The sequence below is a fragment of the Macrotis lagotis genome, chromosome 5 (genome assembly GCF_037893015.1).
Source record: "Macrotis lagotis isolate mMagLag1 chromosome 5, bilby.v1.9.chrom.fasta, whole genome shotgun sequence".
NCBI classification, from domain to species: Eukaryota; Metazoa; Chordata; class Mammalia; order Peramelemorphia; family Peramelidae; genus Macrotis; species Macrotis lagotis.
Window position 1 is genome coordinate 112,900,834 of NC_133662.1, and position 20,710 is coordinate 112,921,543.

The 20,710-nt window shown below is 33.5% G+C and overlaps 1 protein-coding gene across 2 annotated transcripts in view; it reads left to right on the forward strand.

Annotated features, from left to right (window-relative positions):
- The window catches only part of SLC16A10 (solute carrier family 16 member 10), a 143,988-nt gene extending 135,913 nt beyond the window's left edge, over positions 1 to 8,075 (forward strand). For both annotated transcript variants that reach the window (XM_074187372.1, XM_074187373.1), the window contains 2 exons: positions 3,363 to 3,591; positions 6,730 to 8,075. In XM_074187372.1, the coding sequence (XP_074043473.1) occupies positions 3,363 to 3,591; positions 6,730 to 6,959 (459 nt within the window). In that variant the 3' untranslated portion in view covers positions 6,960 to 8,075. The remainder of the gene's footprint in view (positions 1 to 3,362; positions 3,592 to 6,729) is intronic.
- Positions 8,076 to 20,710: the final 12,635 nt, after the last annotated feature.

A 20,710-nucleotide genomic window follows, 5' to 3' on the forward strand; every position in this document is an offset into this window, starting at 1 on the left:
AACTGAATCTGGAGTCAGGAAGAAAGCAATTCAAATCCACATTCAGACACTTACTAGCTGGGTGTGATCCTGACCAAGATATTTCTGCCTAACTCAATATTTTCAACTACATAATGAGTATAATATAGCCACTACTTAAGGTTTTTGTGAGAATCAAATAGGATAATATCAAACATTTAATTTAATTCATTGCCTGGTACATATAAAAGATAATATTTATCATTGCCTGGTACATAGTTGATACTATTCAAATGATTGCCTTTTCCCTTCCATTTCTTTTAAATTATTGGGGAGCATATTTTCTGATAATGGAATCATAGGATCAAAAAAAGGAATAATCAATTTGATGATGTTTCTTGTGTATTGTTTTCAGAAAGATTTTATTAATTTGTATTGTGGAATTTTTTAAAAAAAATTTGTTATCTTTTTTGTTGCCTAAAAATTTCTCCTGTGTCCCTCCTCCTATTCTTCTCTTCCAGAGAGACATTCTTTTTGATTTTTTAAAAAGAAAAACAATTGGCAAAACTAACTGATACAGGAACAGCTAGGTGATGCAGTGGATAGAGCACCAGCCCTGAAGTCAGGAGTACCTGAGTTCAAATCCAGCCTCAGACACCTAATAATTACCTAGCTGTGTGGCCTTGGGCAACTCACTTAATCACATTGCCTTGCAAAAATCTAAAAGAACCCCAAAAAACTAATTGATAACATCAAATAATATGAAAATATATACACTATATTTCTTGTTTGTCAGCCTTCCACATCTCTAATGTAATGGGAGAAGTGGGGGGACAGTTTCATCTTGTTATCTCTTCTTTCCAACTATGCATGTTTTTTGTAATTTTGCAACATTTATTTATTTATTGTGATAATTGTTCTTTTCATTAATATTAACAGAGTTGTGCCTATTGTTTTCTTGGTTCTGACTTATATTGCTTCATGCAAATTTTTTCATGTTTCTCTGTTTTCATCATACTTGCTGCTTCCAACAGTACAGTAATATTTTATTATCCATTCAAGAGTCACGAATTTAGCTATTCATCAATCAATCAACCAACATCCACTTTATTTCTTGTTCTTTGCTAACACAAATAGTACTCCTATAAATATCTTGTAGGTGGAGACTTTCTTTTAAATCAGTGACTTCCTTATAGTATCTCTCTGCCAAGTAGCATCTTTAAGTCAAACGATATGGATATTTTAGTCCCTTTTTTTCCAAATGGTTATACTGATTCAGTTTCACCAGCAATGCATTAGAATGCCTATCTTTCCATAACCATTCCAGCATTGACCATTCCCATCTATTGTCATCTTTGCCAATTTGCAGGGTACATGGTAAAACCTCAGGGTTATTTTAACTTTCATTTTTCTTACTATTAATGTCTTAAACCATTCTTTCATATAGCTGTTAATAGTTTGCAGTTCTTTGGAGAACTTTATTCCTATTCTTTAATCACTTGTTTATTAAGGGATGATTTTTAGTCATGTTTCTTCTAGATGTTTCTACATTTTGGTTAATAAGCCCTCATAAAAATATATTTTATACAGAAATTGTTTTCCCAGTTAATCACTTTCCTGGAGGTATTAATTTGGTTTACATAAAACCTTTTCAATTTGACATGGTAAAAATTACCTATGTTATTTTTAAAAAATTGCTTCTATTCTTTTGGTTAAGAAATTTGGAATTACCCCCAAAAGGTAACAAAAACATGTATACCCTTTGATCCAACAATACCACTACTAGGTCTATATCCTGAAGAGATGATGAAAAAGGGTAAAAACATTACTTGTACAAAAATATTCATAGCAGCCCTGTTTGTGGTGGCAAAGAATTAGAAATCAAGTAAATGTCCTTCATTTGGGGGAATGGCTTAGCAAACTGTGATATATATATATATATATATATATATATATATACACACACACACATATATGTATATGTCATAGAACACTGTTGGTCTATTAGAAACCAGGAGGGATGGGAATTCAGGGAAGCCTGGAGGGATTTGCATGAATTGATGCTGAGCGAGATGAGCAGAACCAGAAAAACACTGTAACACCATAACAGCAACATGGAGGCGATGATTAACCTTGATGGACTCGCTCATTCCATCAGTGCAACAATCAGGGATGATTTTGGGCTGTCTGCAATGGAGAATACCATCTGTATTCAGAGAAAGAATTGTGGAGTTTGAAAAAAGACCAAAGAATATTACCTTTAATTTAGAAAAAACAAAACCAAACCCTGTTGTCTTACTATGTAATTCTGCTATCTCTTATACTTTATTTTTCTTCCTTAAGGTTATAATTTCTCTCTCACCACATTCAACTTAAATCAGTGTATGCCATGGAAATATTGTGAAGACGGACAAATTGCCTTCTGGGGGGGGGGAAGCAAGATTGGGGGGAAAATTTTAAAACTCAAAATAAATTAAATAAAATAAATTAATATTAAAAAAAGAAGAATGTACTCCCTAGGAGCAGCTAGGTGGCTCAGTGGATAAAGCACTGGCCTTGGAGTCAGTAGTAACTGAGTTCAAATCCAGCCTTAGACAATAATTACCTAGCTATGTGACCTTGGGCAAGTCACTTAACCCCATTGCCTTAAATTAGGAAAAAAAATGTGCTCCCTATCTCTAGTTGTAAAATGTACATAATCTACAACATTTTTATGGCCTGGTTTTTAATATTCAAGTATTTTTAAATTAATTCATTGGAAATATGTTGTAAGGTATTGGTCTAAGTCTAATTTCTGCCAGATTACTTTCTAGTTTTCCTTGTAGGTTTTATAATTATGACATTTTCATGTTTGGAGGATTATTAAACAGTGTTATTGAATTTTATTGTTTTTGATATTTTCCTCTCTAGTCTGTCCCATTCATTTTCACTTTATTTTAATAAATACAAAATGTTTTTGATGAATACTGCTTATAATAAAGTTTGAGAACTGAAAGTATAACAATTGTAGTACAGATGTACTTGAAGAATTTTTTAAAAAATCCTTACTGAGGTGGAACTGAAAAATATTTAATTCAAGAAAAGATGGAGGGGGGCAGCTAGGTGGTACAGTGGATAGAGCACTGGCCATGGAGTCAGGAGGACCTGAGTTCAAATCCAGCCCCAGACACTTAGCAATTACCTAGCAGTATGACCTTGGGAAAATCATTTAACCCCATTGCCTTGAATAAATAAATAAATAAATAAATAAAGAAGAGATGGAATAGTAAGGACAAATCAAAGACATAATCTTTTGGAATGTCATTATGAATGTTCATCTGTATTTCCAGGATTTAAAGCTACTCCTTGAAGATAATATTTTCTCATTCTTGTAATTACCAGTGACATTCTGTTTTTGTTCCTAGGTTATCTCCTTTTTATTCATTGGCCTGATGTCTATGATGATTCCACTGTGTAGTGTCTTTGGAGCACTCATAGCTGTCTGTCTCTTCATGGGTCTCTTTGATGGATGCTTCATTTCTATCATGGCTCCCATTGCCTTTGAGTTAGTTGGTGCCCAGGATGTTTCCCAAGCCATAGGATTTCTGCTTGGATTCATGTCTATACCTATGACTGTGGGCCCACCCATTGCAGGTAAATTTAACATGGTATTTATTTATCTTTAGAAAATGATTTTCTATTTTTTCCTCTCTGCTAACATCAATATTTTTCTTTTGTTTGCCATTATCTTAATACTCTTAGAAGGACTAGAAATAGAGACAGATAAATTTTAGTTTTGCTCATAATCCCCTAGACATATTCTAGTGGAATAGGAGAGGAGAGACTCTTAAGGATTCAGGGGAAGCAGAGCCACAATAAATTTTTGAGACCCCTAGTCATAATAAGTAATTATTATTACATGTAATACCTGAAAGTAATTGAAAACAATATGACATCAAAAAAGTGTTCTGTAATTCACAAATGCTTTTCCAGTCCTTTTCTGTGTAATGCACTAGTTATTGATGAAAATATGGATTTTAAATAATGTCATAATTGCCAAGGAAAGTTCGCAAGCATTTATTAAGGATTTAATATGTCCTTGATTGGGCAGCTAGACTATACAATGGATAGAACATTGGTCTTGGATTCAGGAGGATGGGAGTTCAAATCCAACCTCAGATACTTGCTTCTTACTAGCTGTGAGACCTTGGGCAAATCACTTAACCCTGATTGCCCCACATTCAGGGCTATCTCCGTCATCCTGATTCATATCTGGCCACTGGACCAAATGGTTCTGGAGGAGAAAGTAAGGCTGATGACCCCTCCTCACTCAAATCCAATTCATGTGCTTGTCTTGGCATCACCTCCCCTGATTTCATGGTCTTCTTTGAAAAATGAAGGACAAAACATCAAACTATGTCCTGGGCATGTGCTAAGCAGTAGGGATACAAAACAAAACTTTCCCTCTAGAAGCTCATAGTCTGAGGAGGCGGGTAACCCATAAACACTTGTATATAGATAAAAGGTGTATTTTTATATGTATGTGCATATATATATATGCACAAATAGACATCTATATACATGTATACATGCATAAAGTATGTAATATTAAATATAATAAAATAATTTTTCAAAACTATTATGTCCTATAATTTTTTAAAAAAATTTTGGTCCAAGTCAGTATAAGGAAGTCTTAAATTGGGAAACTTATTTTCCCAATGCAAATCAGCAAATGCTATAGGACATTGAGAAATTAAGTGATTTGCCTTTAGTCAGATAACCAAGAATTCAGGGTCAGGACTTGAACCAGGATTGTTTTTGAACTCAAACCATCAAAGACTGATATTTAGTAGTCCCTACTATGCCACGCTGACCTCTTGATAATTTTTTACCTGCTAAATTTCAGGAGATCTTTGAGCTTGAAGGCCAGGTCAAACAGCCTTCCACAGTAATTTATCCTATTAGGGGAGATCTTACTTATTGTTTCATTCTTGAAAGATGAGTATTTTGAAAAGTAAAAAATATCCTTCATTTAAAAAAACAGAAATATCTCATTGACAAGGACATATTTAGTGTGTTTGAAAAGTATAATTTAGCTCAATATGTTGCAATTCCATAAGTTGAAGGTTTTGTTCTATTTTGAACAAAATAGTTTTCATGTGATGCTACTTTAAAGGCAAAGTAGAATAATATCTCATTTAACAATAGATAGTGAAGTTTAACTAACTAAACACTGCTAAGGACCAGTAAGTAACCAAGAAGAGGCCTTTCATAAATTAAAGTCTTCTTCACAAAAAAGTACACTCAAAAATTTATGTATCTTACTTATGGGAGAACACTTCATGATCTTACTCAAAAAATATTAAATCCTATTTTAAATCACAATTTTAAGTCCACAGAAGATTACAAAGCAAATAATACAACAGGGCAGATATTCTATAAGTACATCATGAGAAATTATGAATGAGATATTGAAAAGAAGGGAGAAGATAGAAAACCTATAATACAGAGTGAAAGAAGGTAGGAGAGAATTTGTAACCAAAAATGAAAATTAAAGATAATAAAAATTCTATAAAATGTAGAAGCAAGAATTCAAGAAGTACTTATGGTTGGGGCACATGTAGTTTAGGTATAAATAGCACTGTATATATGAATGGGTTCTGTGGGGGCTTATCATGTACAGTACAATAATAGGAAAAAAGAACAGGACCTACAAGCTATGGACTAGGGAAGATAACTTTAATACTTGACAAAAGTCCAAAAAATAGTTTGGAAATATATGGAAAACGAAAGATGGATGACAGCCCTTTTATGTGACAGCCCTTCAAATACTTGATCTTAGTCATGCCAGACTAAACTTATTTCCTTTTTGACTGAGTTGCTGAACTGATAAGGGGATTGTGGAGATGGGTTATTCAGGTTGAATGTCATTATTTTGGGAGACATATAGTTCTCAGAATTGACCTTTTTGCATATTTTAAAACCTTAGAATATTCCTTTATTTTTGTTTCTTTTTCTCTCCTTCCCATAACACTTTCAACTCCTATAATTGCTTCTACCATGATATTTAGAGTAAAGAGATTACACAGTAAAAAATAATTCCTTTCCTTGAAAATGGAATTATAGGGGCAGCTAGGTGGTGCAGTGGATAGAGCACTGGCCCTGGAGTCAGGAGTACCTGAGTTCAAATCTAGCCTCATACACTTAATAATTACCTAGCTGTGTGGCCTTAGGCAAGGCATTTAACCCCAATGCCTTGCAAAAACCTAAAAAAAAAGAAATTGAAAATGGAATTATAAGATATAATGGACTGAAGAAATGCATTAATATTTCTTGGATGTATTTTTTTTTTAATCACATAAAAAGTGAAACTGTATGTGATATGCAAAATAAAGTTGGCATGTTCTTAGTCTATAGGCAGGGGTTTCTTATGATATTCTACTATCATGGCTATATCAGCTACAGGCACTTTTTACATAGTGAAAAGGCCAAGTTCCTGAAAATTCAAGATATAAGACTTTTATGACAGAAAGATAACAGATTTTTTCCCCTTTCTTATATCAGTTAAGACTTTGCAGTTCACAATCTCTTCTCAAAAAGGTGTTGTATTTGATTGAAAGTCTTTTGAGGGCAAGAAAGAATAAATGAAAATTTAAATTATCACCAAGATATTAAGATTTGAATCCTTCCCTAAAAGCTACAGTGAGAGATGTCTGGACTAGATGACTCTAAGGTCCCTCCTAACTCAAGTTGAAAGATCTATTTCTTGATGAGAACCTCTTTTCTTCCTAGGTTTACTCCGAGACAACCTAGGTTCCTATGATGTGGCCTTTTACCTCGCTGGGGTCCCACCTCTACTGGGAGGAGCTGTACTTTGTTTAGTCCCATGGATCCATGAAAAATGGAAACAAAAAGAAATAAGCACCGCAGGGGAGAAGCTGGAGAAAATGTTGGAGAACCAGGCCACCCTGCTCCCGGGTCCATCTGGGATCATTAAGAAAGACTCTGATCCTGTTATTTAATGCTCCGGGCTTCTGCCAGACTGGACTTGCTTTCCAAAGTTACAGCAAGTTTTCTTTTTTATGAATTGGAAGTTTATTTGTTTTTTTTTAAATAACATTATAGGAATAGCACTAGAATGGTAAAACAAGATCATTACCAAGACAGAACCCTTTCTTATCACTGAATAGCTTTCTGACATTTCAATGCCTGAGGATAGGGGCTTTGGTACTAGAAAAACATGACTTGAAATCAAATCACACTTGCCTATGAGAGAAAAATCCTAGACTTCACAAGAAAACCAAATTCTGGAAATTGTGAAAGTTATTTAGCATGTGTAAAGATTATAAAATACCTCAAGCTACACTGAAAGGGTTGTAGTCTGATTAGGACTGAAAATGTTGCTTGGTTTATAAACCATGATCAGTTCTAGTATCTCTGTTTTTAATTTCTTATGCTATGTTAAATAAATTTTTTAAAAAAATAAAACATAGATCTTAGACTTCCCCTTAAATTCTATGCTTTGCTGCTGATAAGTTATGAAATGTGTTCCCATAATATCCTGAACTTGTTCCAGTATGGATTCCTGTTTTTAAGCCAAAAGAGGCCTTTCCTTAGGCAGGCGCTGAAATGTATGCACATTAAATATGTGTGAGACAAATGTCTCCCATGCTCCTAGGAGCAGAGCAGTACAGAATTCAGCCGTTTCTTCCATTTTATATTCCCCCACGGTGGGCCTACAGTGTGTTTTAACACTTGGAATAGCCTGTAATTTGCAGGGTCTAAAAAAACAAACATACCCAATCTAAATTAATTAAAGACTTTGAATCAAAATTCTAAAGTATACTAGAATACATTAGAACTTGATTACTTATATTTTAAATTCTTTTGCTGTTCTGGGTCTGTTAGATCCAAAAAGCTAATTTTTTTTTTAAGATGCATGTTAGGCATGCACCAAGCTGCAGTTATACGCACAAATAGATAAAAATCTTGTATTCATGTAGACAGTCTCCATTTCAAATAGAACTAGTTGCTTAAACTCTTCTCTATGAATGTAACAAGTCTGCTGTGACTCCAAATCATGTATCAAACAATCTCATATATCCTTAGTGTCTGGGAAAAATATATTCATAATTATTTGTTGTTGTGATTCCCTTTCTGTTAACATTCCTATCACTTCTGTCCTAAAAATAAAACTCCAACTAATTCATCAGTATTCCCATTAAAAACAGAAACTTCCCCTCAACTTCAGAATTATTCTATATTTTTGTTTTTGTTCCAGTTGTTGCAAATTAATGTACCTAAATTCCAACTCTGTATGCAAATAATCTTGGATATATATTAAGATCTTCCATAGAGATAGCTTTTGCACACCTGGAGAGATTGCTTCTGTATGTTAGATGTCTTTCTTCCATTTCCAAGTACCATTTGGCTCTTTCTCTTTCTAAATATTTCCCAAATCTTTTGTCCATCTTGGGACTGAAGGAGAGGTTAGGAAGGGAAAAAGTAAGATAGGACAGAGGGAGTCAGAAAAGTGAAAATGGCTCCAATTTTTCTTGCTTCTCAACCTAGGTACTAAGAAGGTATGTTGATACTAGAAAAACATGGCATGAAATCAAATCAAACTTGTCTATGACAGAAGATATATTATTATATCCTCACTCTGCTTCTGGCTAGGAGAATTATCTGAGAGAATGATAATTTGTATGTGTGATTCGTTTTTGGGGGGGAGGGGGGAAGGGGTGTGGTTGCAAGTTGAAGTTTTATGAAAAATCCAGTAGTTTTCTTTTTTCTTTTGTTTTTTTTTTTGCAGTAGTTTACTTGCTATTTGGCAACTTGAAAATTCATAGTGTGCCTATTAAATATGATGCTTTGTTTCATTAGGATTTTAAATAATTTACAAGGTAATAACATTCTCTTAGTTGTTTAAGTTGAAACTTTCATTCCTATTATATAATTATTTAGTTATATAATTTGTCTATGCAAAATTCTGTTAAATATCCTGGTTTATTTCTCTTTTTCTCTAGGTCTTTATATTTCAGTTAAAAAACAACCAACCAAACATGCTTTGGTCATACTGCCCTTTGATACTTATAGATAGATATTTTTTCATAATTACACTTAATTGCATAATAATGAACAATCTTTTTATTCATATCTTGTTAGGTTTCTTTGGCAATATGAAGTGATACTTTTTTATTAAAGAAATGTTTTTGAGAGGTCTATAAAACCACACACATGATCAAGACAAACTGTATGGGTTGCCAATGTAAACCTTATTTTACAATTACCATAAGATTTGAGCACAATCCAAAAAAGTTTTTTATGAAGCAAGAGTTCTTTCTGGTCAGTTTTTACAAAGTAATTCAGTATCTGCAAAATAGAAAATTCACTCCATTAGAGCTTCAAAACCTTTTATTATTTTACAATTTGACTGGTTTTGGAGATATAGTGATTAAAATCTGAAAAATGGACTTTTATTTTTTTGCCATTTTCCATATTATAAAACAAACTAAATGATTTAAATGTTCATAATAAAAATAATAAATTTTCAGCAATGTCGTGTGTTTGTGTGTATATTGCATATATGTAGTTTTTGATATCATGGCATTAACTAAAATGGAAGTATAACATTAATAAACTCTAGGTATTTTTAAGTTATTGCTATCAGTGTATAATAAAAGTTATTGTTCATTAAAGAACAAAAGCCACTTTTATATCATTTTAAGGACTGCTAAATTCTACAAGGAACAACTTAGTGAAAGAATATGTAGAAAGCAGACTCAAGGTCTCATGGTCCAAGATGCAAGGACTAAAAAAGTTAAAGGCTATGACAAATGGAGATAAATTCTTTATGAAAGTTTCAAACTAAGAGATATTATTTTAGGATTTCCCTCAAAACAAATGCTTTTTAATTTCTAAAGTGGGGCAGAATAACGCATTGCATCAAGATGACCTGCTGTGGCCTGGTTTGTTTTGTTTTATCCAGAAACAGTTTTATTTAGGAAAAGGTCCAATACTAGAATGCTTTACTGTTTTGTTCTTTCCTTCCAACTCTGATAGGGTAGCTCAAATGTTCAAAGCATATTGGGAGGTGGAGAAAAGAAATTCTTTGATTTTACTCAACAATAACTTTGAGTCCAGGTTCAGGATGGTAGAAGTCAAAGGAATATCAAAATTCTTTTACTGGATTAGAATTTTGTTTTCATGATATCTTCAGAAATAGAGACATGAATTTATCCAATTTAATTTCCATTCATCACAAAAAATGATTCACATGTTGTTTTGTGTTCACATGTATAATCCTACAGATAAAAGGTTTCTTCAAGTTTGTAGTTAGGTTTAACACCACTCACAACCATAAGGGTTTGTGTATTAACTTTGACCTAAGCCAAATATGGTTGGGAATTAAAATGTCTTTCTCAGTAATAAAAATATGCCTTTTTAAGCCTGAAAATTACTGATATAAAATATCAGTAATGATTTATTTTTCTAGGGTATGTGTATGTATGTTTTTTTCCTATTTTACTCTGAGAAATGAAAGGAGGCTTGGCATATTGCTGACCTCAAAGCCAGGAAGATATGGGTTCATGGCTGCCTCTAAACATAGGAGATATGCAATCCTGGACAATTTAACTTAAACCTTTTGGTACTTTAGGCAACTCTTTAAAAAAAATTTATTTTCCCCCAATTACATGTAAAAACAATTTTTAACATTCATTCATTAAAAGTTTTGTGTTCCAAATTCTCAACCTACCTCTCTCCTTTTCTTCTTCTTCTTTCTGCTTCCTACATTGAGAAAACAATTCGATATATGTTTTGCATATTAGACAACTGTTTTAACAGTATAAATTATAGAAAAGGGACTGACTTTCATTGATAGAGTCCCCTAAACTATTGAAATCACAGGTCTAGTCCCTATCCTCAGAAACACCTCCATATTTATATTTCAAATTTACCATTGATAGAATATTTTCATATTTCATCTAGTTTTGAATAAATGTAACTTTAAAAAAATGTTTAAACAAAGTTCATATGTTTTTTTTTCTGAAGCAGTTTCCCCATTTAGCCTGTAAATGAGGCAGAATGTTATCATGGGAAGTATGACTAGATCTGAATGTTCCAAGGAGCTAAGTTTCAATCCCAGTTTGGCTGATTTCCTTCTCTCTGGGTAACCTCAGGCAGTCATTTTACCTCTCTGGTCCCTCACTTTGTCATTCAGGAAATGAGAGGATTGGATCAGGTGTTCATTATTTGTTTTTAAAAAATATTTTCCAACCTCCAATATAATTGATTTTCTTTGTACTCTGATGTGTATTATTTTGTTCACTTAAAGACATTAATCTGATGTTGTATCCAGAGGTTTCAACAGTCTGCCAGAAGGGGTCATGATACACCAAAGATTTAGAATTCTTGTTCTAAATATTCTCCAAGGTTTCTTCCATCTCTAAATCCTAGTGATGATGCTGTGAATCTCTATATATTATTCCCTTTGTCAATATTCCATTTCCTACACTTATATATCCTATTAATAATAATAATACTAGCTCCTTGGAAAGTTGAGTTGTTGTTTTTTTAATTGAGTAGACTTAATTTTAGGCACCCTGTAGTAGTGAAGCTGCTGATGGTACACTTTTTACCATGCATACCTCTCTTTCCTCCTTTCTTCTGTTGATAAGTGAGCATTGCTTATTCTCCATTACTAAAAACTCAAATTTTGAGGTTTCTAAGCTTGCCTTGGATTACCTAATCATGATAGAGTTTGCTAGAGGATTTCAAAATTTAACTTACAGAGATTTGAAATCAATAAGAAAAACTGATCTCTATGTAAACTGGTCTTATTATCAGAGAAGCTCTAATATTAAACCATGAAACTGTCTGGGGGAAGGAAAGACTGAGATTGTGTTAACATTTTTTGTTGACCATATAAGATAGGAATTTTATTAATTTTTGAAAAGTTTCAATATTACATGGTTTCAGCATTTCATTTAGTGAGAGAATATATTCCCATTGTACTTTTTTTGCTTTTTGTAGCCTCAATGCAGCCTGGTATAGCAGGAAGCTAGGTGCATAGTGTATAGAACCCCAGAGTTTGAGTCAGGAAGACTTGAGTTTCAGTCATACCTCATGTATTTATTAACCATGTGACCCTGGGCAAGTCATTTAATCTCTGTTTCCCTCAGGTTCCTCATCTGTAAAATGTACCTACCCAGTAATTGTGAGGATAAAAAGAGATAATATTTGTGAAGTGCTTTGCAAGCCTTCAGTATTATTATATATCATTGCATTCTCATTGTGAGAAGTTGCCTGCTTTTATCAGAAATCAGAGGTGTGTGGGGCCCACGGTTAAATCTGGGTTCTACTACTTGTTACACCTAGGTGACCTTGAGCATTGCATCACTTAAACTTTTGCACCTTTATTTTTTAATCTGTAAAATGAAAGATCTGGTCCAAATTCCATAGCCTATAACCTTGCCTTCTTCATGCTTGACATGGGAATACCTTAGAATAGATTTTGACTGTATCAGTAACTATGTTTGAATGGAATCCCAGATGGGTGGAGCTTATGCTAAATTTTATTCCAGAGTGAATGGATGTCTTAGTGTATCATTAATATCAACTCATTTATTTTTCTTTTTTTAAATGTTTTATTTAAGGCAATGAGGTGTTAAGAATGACTTGCCTAAGGTCACACAGCTAGACAATTATTAAATGTCTGAATCCAGATTTGAACTCAGGTCCTCCTGACACCAGGGCCAGTGCTCTATTCACTGTGCCACCTAGCTGCCCCATCATTTATTTTTCTGAAGAACAAATTATGAATGATCAACTTGACTTAAGATTTTAGCAATTCTTGCATAATAGAAAAATAAAATTAAATAAAGCTTTAAGTTACTTTGAATTTTAAAAAGAAATATGGTAATTTGTAACACTTGAATCTTCAGTATTATTGGTATTCAAATTAGAAGGCAATTTTGTTATCTTAGAATTGTATTTTTGAAGAAGAGAAGGGTGTGGACTTTGTTTTTCTTGTGTTCTCAATTAGGGCTGGTGTGGGAAATTGAAAAGGTAGATCTTGGTTGATTAAAACAAAATACTTTTCAAAAAAGGAGTTTTAAATTATAATTTGAAAGAATCAGAAAGACTATATTAGAGTTACCAACCAATTTGAGAGTTTCCTCCAAAGTAGTACTGACAACAAAAAAGCATCATCTTCATTTGTTTAAAATTCATATAGTATAGTGCTCAATTCTAGGAAGAAAATTTCACTACATTACTTGTTTGGTAATTATTTACAAACATTATTTTTGGATTAACAGGTGTATTGGTAAAGATGATTTTTTGAATAGCCAGTAGCCAAAATTTTAGAATAGTTTTGGCATACAAAAATAGTGATTGATAGCAGTGACTGGTACTATTTGATTTGCAATTGTATTCATCTCTGACAGAAATAGTGCACATTCCTTGCCATTTTATATTATTATATTAGAGGTTAATGTTTTGTGGGAAACTAGGTCAAAGAAAATGTTGCTTTGCCTTATAATTTTCAGCAACAAAAGTGAATATTCATAGGTATTTCCACTGCTGACATGCAAATTACATAATCATACAATGACAGATGCTAGACAATTCTTTCTGAGAAAATATTCAGTGTTACACTTTTATAGCATAAATTTGATTTAAAACTTGGTTGTTAGAAAAATAAAACATAAGCTTTGGTTTTACAAAGAACATGGAAAACTTGCTATTTTTAGAAGCATGTGGTTTTATGGTAGTAGGAAAAAATACATTCAGGGATTCTAATTCATCCCTTTTTATAGTCTCATATACTTCACCTCTGGAGACAGTTCTTTTTTTGGAAAAATTGCCTTAGGTTTAGCATTTTAAAGACTAACATTAGAAAAGAGTAAAAATTTACCTCATTTCTGAAAGTTGACCTAGTGCATTAGAATGCTATTTTTTATCCATTTAGAAAGCCATTGGGACTTAAATGTAATCTTTTCTCAGCATTTAATCACTGACAATCATTAGCGACTACTTCAGCTTACAGAATCAAGCTGACACTATTTCATAAGATTTGACTTCATTAGAAGAGATTCTTAAAGAGTTTTGCATTTTGTTGGACAATTTAAGAAATGTGGAACAAGGGTATTGCATGCCCTTATTGTCACCCAGTATTCTTTGTTTTATGAGTGTTTGTGACTGACCCATTTTTGGTAAATGAAAATAGGGGTCAGGAAAGGAATATAAACTACCATGGCCCTTGAAATTAACTGAAAGAGAAAGCTAATCAATGAAGGTAATGTATTAGTGGCTCATTAATAAAACATGTATTGCCAATGAGAAAATTGTAAATGCCAGACTATGCTTGGCAATTTGTTATCCTTTGTTAGGAGATTAGAAAGGAAGTGACAATGGTTGTGCCTTATTGATATTTTGGGGTCTCCCTTTAGGAAGCAAGCACCCCCTTTCTCTAGGTGGGCCAGGAATCATGAATGTCTTTAATCCTGGTGCCTTTTTTTTTAAAATAACTATTAGAAAGCATGTTGTATTTGGGCAGGTGGTGGGAGTCCCCATTACTCAATTAATTAAGGAATTCTCATCTTTCTATATAAATGGGATAAGAAAAATAAAAGTTTCTTTAAAGTTCTGAAATTTAGTAAGAATCTTTAGTATTAGAATGAGAATAAAAATTTGCTTACAATCAAATTAGTTCCAAATATCTCAGAGCATCTAATGAATGATTCTTAGATGATATGATATAAAGAGGGTTTCTGTTAAGTATTTGTAAATGTATTAAAATACTTAAAAATCTTATGTACTTCTCTGATACATGTGCTAACATGTCAGTGATGGATCCAAATAACACCTTTCCAATACAGTTGGTATTAACTTACTTCAGGGAACAAAGGTTTATTATAGTATTATATTTTGACTAAAGAATTTCTCTGCAAAAGCAGAACGAAAATTTAATCATGTTCTCACTGTATGTTTGGCATATGAATGATCAAATTTTTTTTCACCAAAGAAGGATTCAATTAAGTTTGGTGCTGAACTTAAATGTTCCTTTTTAAATGTTTTACTTTGTATAATAGCACAGAATTAAGCATATGAGGTAAAAATACAATTCTAACCAAGTATATAATCTTTGTATTGTATTTATTGTATATTCCCACCTATAACAGACTTGAAGGAAGCTTCAACTACAAATTATTACTTATTTTTAGATTTATGTAGATTCCTATGTAATTTTCATTGGTTTTAAACTATGACATAGATTCACTAGGTGGACATTTTTAAAAATGATGTATGAACTTTCCTTGTGGTCAAATTGTGCTCAAATGAATGTCAAGAAAAAAATCTTGTGCCAGAATAATAACTAAAATTGGTAAAGTGTTGGTACAAATTTGACATTTTAGTGTGATAAAAGTTGAAAAAAAGGTACTCTGTGTGGGCTCATGAAATGACTTTTTGGCTTTCTATATCCCTTTAAAAATATATATTTCCAAGAAGGAATTAAAAATACTTTAGTATTTATTCCCCAAATTTGAACAATTGTGTTTTTTCTCATGAGACTAGAGGAATATTGTTATAATTACAATGTCCCTATTGATGGTGTCATTTGTTACCTGTCCTTTGACCCTTTGATTAGTGGTAACTACATCAAGTTAAGGATGATGGTCAACAGCTTTCGGGTTAGTGATCACTAAGATCTGTTGCTGGCTGTTTCACCCCCACTGACAATTGTTGATGTCAGTCTAATTCCTTGGGTTGCCTCAAAAACCTTTAAGGTCAATCAATAAGCATTTATTAAACATCTACTGTGTTCACCCTGTGCTAGGCTCTGGGGAAACAAAGAAAAGCAAAAAACAGTCCCTGCCCTAACAAATGCCTAAGTGAAAGATGTGTATACATTCCATATTCTCCATATTCCCAGGCATAGAAAGGGCAAATCCTCCAAATTTGGGCCTCCATGTTTTAGCTTAACTAGTTACTATAGTAGTAGTAACTAGTAGTAACACTGTATGTGGAAGGGAAAAACAAGACTTCTCAACCTCATGATGCTAATGACACCAAACACTACAACTTCTAAATGTATAACAGCATAGAACATGCTTGGATGAAAGTGTATTTTTGTAGTTCTGCCTCTTTAACTCAAAGGCTAAAGCTAGAATAAATAGAAACTGCAGTATTAATTAAAAATAGCTTTGCCTTTAAATGTTTATTTTAGATTATTTGTACAATGCAAAATTTTCATATTGGTTATCTTCCTGTTTTGTTATATTATCTGAGAATTTATTTTTTTTCTGTCTTCAAATTAATCAGAAAATTTGACCATAGGAAGTCATCAAAGACTAATATTCCAGATACACATGCTGTCGTTGGCAGTACAGCCCAACTTCTCTCACTGCCTATATAGGATGTTATTTTGGGCTTAATTGTTTAAATATAGATCACTATGCTCAATTATATGCTGGATTTGATCCTAAATTACTCAGTAGTTTAATATTTGCTAGTTTACATTTTTAATAATTTTTTTAAGGATATGATTTGTAACCAATTTTATATGCAATTGAATGTAGATTTGCAACTTTTTAAAACAATAAACTTTTTAACAATTTGAAGGTTAATGTACTTCAGAGGAAAAATGTGAAGCTTTTCGGTCAATGCAATAAAATGTTTTAAAATTAAGTTGTCTCAAAACTGTGAATTTGTTTATAAATTCCCTCGGAGAACAAAGAAGTGGAGCTTAAATAAAGGAAATAATCATATGTTGCACAAAAGACATAAAATTGTCCTTTATGAGACATATATTCCAAATACGTTCAGGTAAAACTGTTTCTCAAAGGAAGAGCATGATAATGCAGATCAACACAAAGTATTGGATAAAAAAGCACTTATGTTCTGCTTTATGAACATTTTGATTTTCATTGTTGCAGATTTACCTTCCTGATTTATTATTGATAATGCCAAAAGGAACTTGTGGAGCCACTGTGAAAACAAATCAACTAACAGCTGGGAGAGGGGACCAAGTGCTGAAATTTAAAACTGATTTGTGGATTAGCAAGAGCTTTTTCATTTTCCATATGTTCACCTAGTTTCATTCTTCAGTTGCATTAGGATGACTTTGAATTCCACTGTCATAGAGGAATCTAGTGCAGGGTCCAAGTTGAAGAGGAATTCCTTATACATTGTGAAATCCTCCAGATGAGTCAGAATTGTAACAAGCCCGAGGCACAGCCTAGTGAGCTGCAACACTTTTTTATGCAGTGTGAACGAAATGCAAGGAAGGCCCCAACATGTTGGGTGGACCCAAAAATCACAAAGGATAGGCAGGCATGAAAAGATTGTGATCTGAAGAAAATCCCACCTCAATTAAATCAGCAGAATTCATTATACAAGAGTATTGGAAATATTTTCCTAGCTTTCAAAATGTTTTCACATCTATTATCTCATTTAATTCTCATAGAAGTCCTATGAAGTGGTTAGTACAAATAATATTACACTATGCCTTTTATAGGAATCACCCTCAATGTAAGAAAACTGAAGTTCAGAGAGGTGAAGTCCATTTTGCCCAAAGTCACACTCTTAACTGAACTGAATATAAAGAATATATAAAGAAATGAAATAAAACTTGGGTCTTCTGCCTCTTATTCCAGTATTCATTAGCATTACCCTTTATTGCTATTTCTGACATCTCTTCTAAAATACATTCCCCAGTTCACTCATGTGTATGTGTGTTATGGCTTAGCAGGCCAGATTGGGCAATAGAGCCAAATAACTGCTTGCCCTGCCCCTTGATATAAAGCCTATGGAAATACATCACTTCAATTCTGTCACATAATCTAAGATATCAGATGAAACACACTTCAGTTACCATGAGGGAACAAAAAGCAAATGTGCTAAATAAACAGATAAATTATAGGATTTAGAGTTAATAGGGCTCTGGGAGATTATCTAGCCAAAGCATTCATCTTATAGTTAATATCAGTAACTTTAAAAAAACATTTTAGGGTCACATTGGGAGCAGGATTCATTTGTTTTTGGGTCTCATACAATTACATCTGCAGGAATAACTACCTCTAAGTCAACAGTCCTCTATTATTATTATCAGGCATGTCACAAAATAGGGAGCCGTATACTGCCAAAGGTAAAGTTCTTAACATTTTAAACAACGTTCTTATACAAGGTGTACCAAAAAAATCTTAGTGCAGTTTCAAACTCTTGATGGCAGAACAGCAAGTCCTCCAGTCGTTGAGAAGTAAGTAGAACATAAAGAAATATCAACTGGAGGCAAGCAACATCAGTGGAGGGCTGATCTCTCTGGGATTCCTCTGACAGGTTCCCTTCAGTGACTTATAGGAAACAGTTTTCACCTTGGGTCTGAAATACCCATGATACTGAGTCTGAGACCTGGGGGAATAGGGGTTTGTACAATTTATGTACATGTGTGGATTTATTGATTCTTCTTTTCTTGAATTAAAACTTTAAATACGTGGCTCCAAAACCTTAGCATTATCTTCCTTTAATGCTCCCTTAATGTGTATCCACTTATTCACTCAGCACTTAGCCTAGTCTAGTCCTTTGCATGTGTAAAACTATTAAAAAGTCATTTCTACCTCCAAACTCTCATAAAGACCCTCCTCCCCACCTTTCTCTCTAAACCCAGAGCCTTCTAAAAAGTAATTCCATTTCTGTATCCTCAGTTTTTCAGTTGCTCTCTCTGCCATATAAAGTTAAAATTTTCAGAAGCATCGGAAGGGACCTCGGAAGCTTTCCAGGAGAACCAAGGCTAATTTAAATAAGAATTCCCTCTAGAACATGTCTAATAAATTTCTGCTTGAAGACTTCCATGAGGTGGAGTCCACTAACTCCTTAGGCAACCTTAAGTCACTTAGAAACTTAGTCCTCAAAATAAGTCACTTTTGGATATGACAGTGACATAGTCATGTTGGGGAAACCCTATTTATTAGGAAATTCTTCCTTACAAATCAAAATTTTCTGCTTTGCCAAGTCATCAACAAGCATTTATTTAGTGTCTACTGTGTGCCAGTTAACATACTAAGTGATGGGCATATAAAAGCAAAAACTATCCTTACCCTCAAGATCAGTTTAATGAAACAATGTGAAAACAACTATGAAAGAGGTATATTTTGGTTCCAAGGGAACCATTAAGATTAAAGATTACTCTTTGTTCCCTGTATATGCCTCATTACTTCTTTGCCTTTATCCTATTACCTATGTCTGGAATATTCTCCTTTCCCTTTTTTGTCTTTTAGGATATCCTACCAATGAAAGCCAACTTAAATGCTATAGACTCCATGAAACCATTTCCCCTTGGAAGTCATATAGCACTTTTATTTTTTTTATAAATCTCTAATCATCATTTGTGTATCTTTTGTCCCAAGTTTATCTTTCCTTATCTGTAAGCAGAGATCTCTGAATATATTAGGACTTATGAAATGCTTATTGAATTGACTTGTAGAGGACAGATGATGCCAACTTCTAGGCTGTCAAGACTGTTTCCCAGGTTTCAGGGCAAAGGTTTGAGTTGAAGAGATATATGCCCCCCAAATTATCTGGGCTCTGTGGGCCATGACATCTCTGATGGACTGACACATTAGTGGTGATATTTTTATGTATAGGACTTGGTTCCAATTCCAAACTTCTCTCATGCATGGTCTGTGTAGAGAAATTACCCAAGAGGACCTTTGCCAAAAATAAGGGAGCCTTCATATAAAGCCTGTCATCTTCTCTCAACAAACTCCACTTGTTAAAAGTTCCAAACAAATTCTTTGAACTAGGGATTCTTTTTTTTTTTTTAAGATTTTGCAAGGCAATGGGGTTAAGTGGCTTGCCCAAGGCCACAATTATTAAGTGTCTGAGGTCCGATTTGAACCCGAGTACTCCTGACTCCAAGGCTGGTGCTCTATCCACTGTGCCACCTAGCTGCCCCCTGAACTAGGGATTCTTTTACCTTATTTGTAGAGGCACATTCTGACCTGGGGAAAAAAATGATTCAAATTCTGATGTTCTGAGGGAAAGGTTGGGTGGTAATCATTATTCAATTGAGATTTGTGAGACAGGATCGATTCTGTACAAATCTAGACACTCAAGTCTTTAGTTTTGATTTTTGAAATCATAGTTGGTTCTGTCTAGGTCAAGATCCAGAAGACAGGGAGAAGTGAGGTATGTGAGATATTGTTGGACCCAGAGTTAAAGACCTAGGTTTGAAACATGGTCTTGGTATTAATCTCTATTAACTTTGATTTCATTGTTTGTAAAATGAAGAGAATAATATTTATACATTTCACAAGATTGTTTTCAATCTTTTTTTTTTTTTCCTGAGAAAACTGAGCTTCAGTGTAATATTACCAGTAAAACCTTCATAGGGTCAATATTCCTAATGAAGTCCTCTGTATTAAGAAAAACCATCTATTATTATTGGACTCTGGAGAAGCTCATGAGCCACCTGCTTTCTGATAAGACTATTTTTGCAAACTGGGAGGACAGTCTAACCATGGACATTACTTCATTACCTCACCTTCTGATGGCAAAATTATCATGAAAACATTTTTTTTTCCCTCTTTGCCTATTGCTGGTGGAGATTTTCCTCCAATCACATTGTGCCTATGCAGACCCAGCCAGTGGGTGACAGGAGAAGGTGGTTAGAGAGGGGGGCCCAGCTTCGGACCTATATAATCTTGACTGCCCTTTAGGGTGAAGCTCTTTGATCCTGTCTATCCTTCTCTCAAGAAAAGCAAATTCTTTT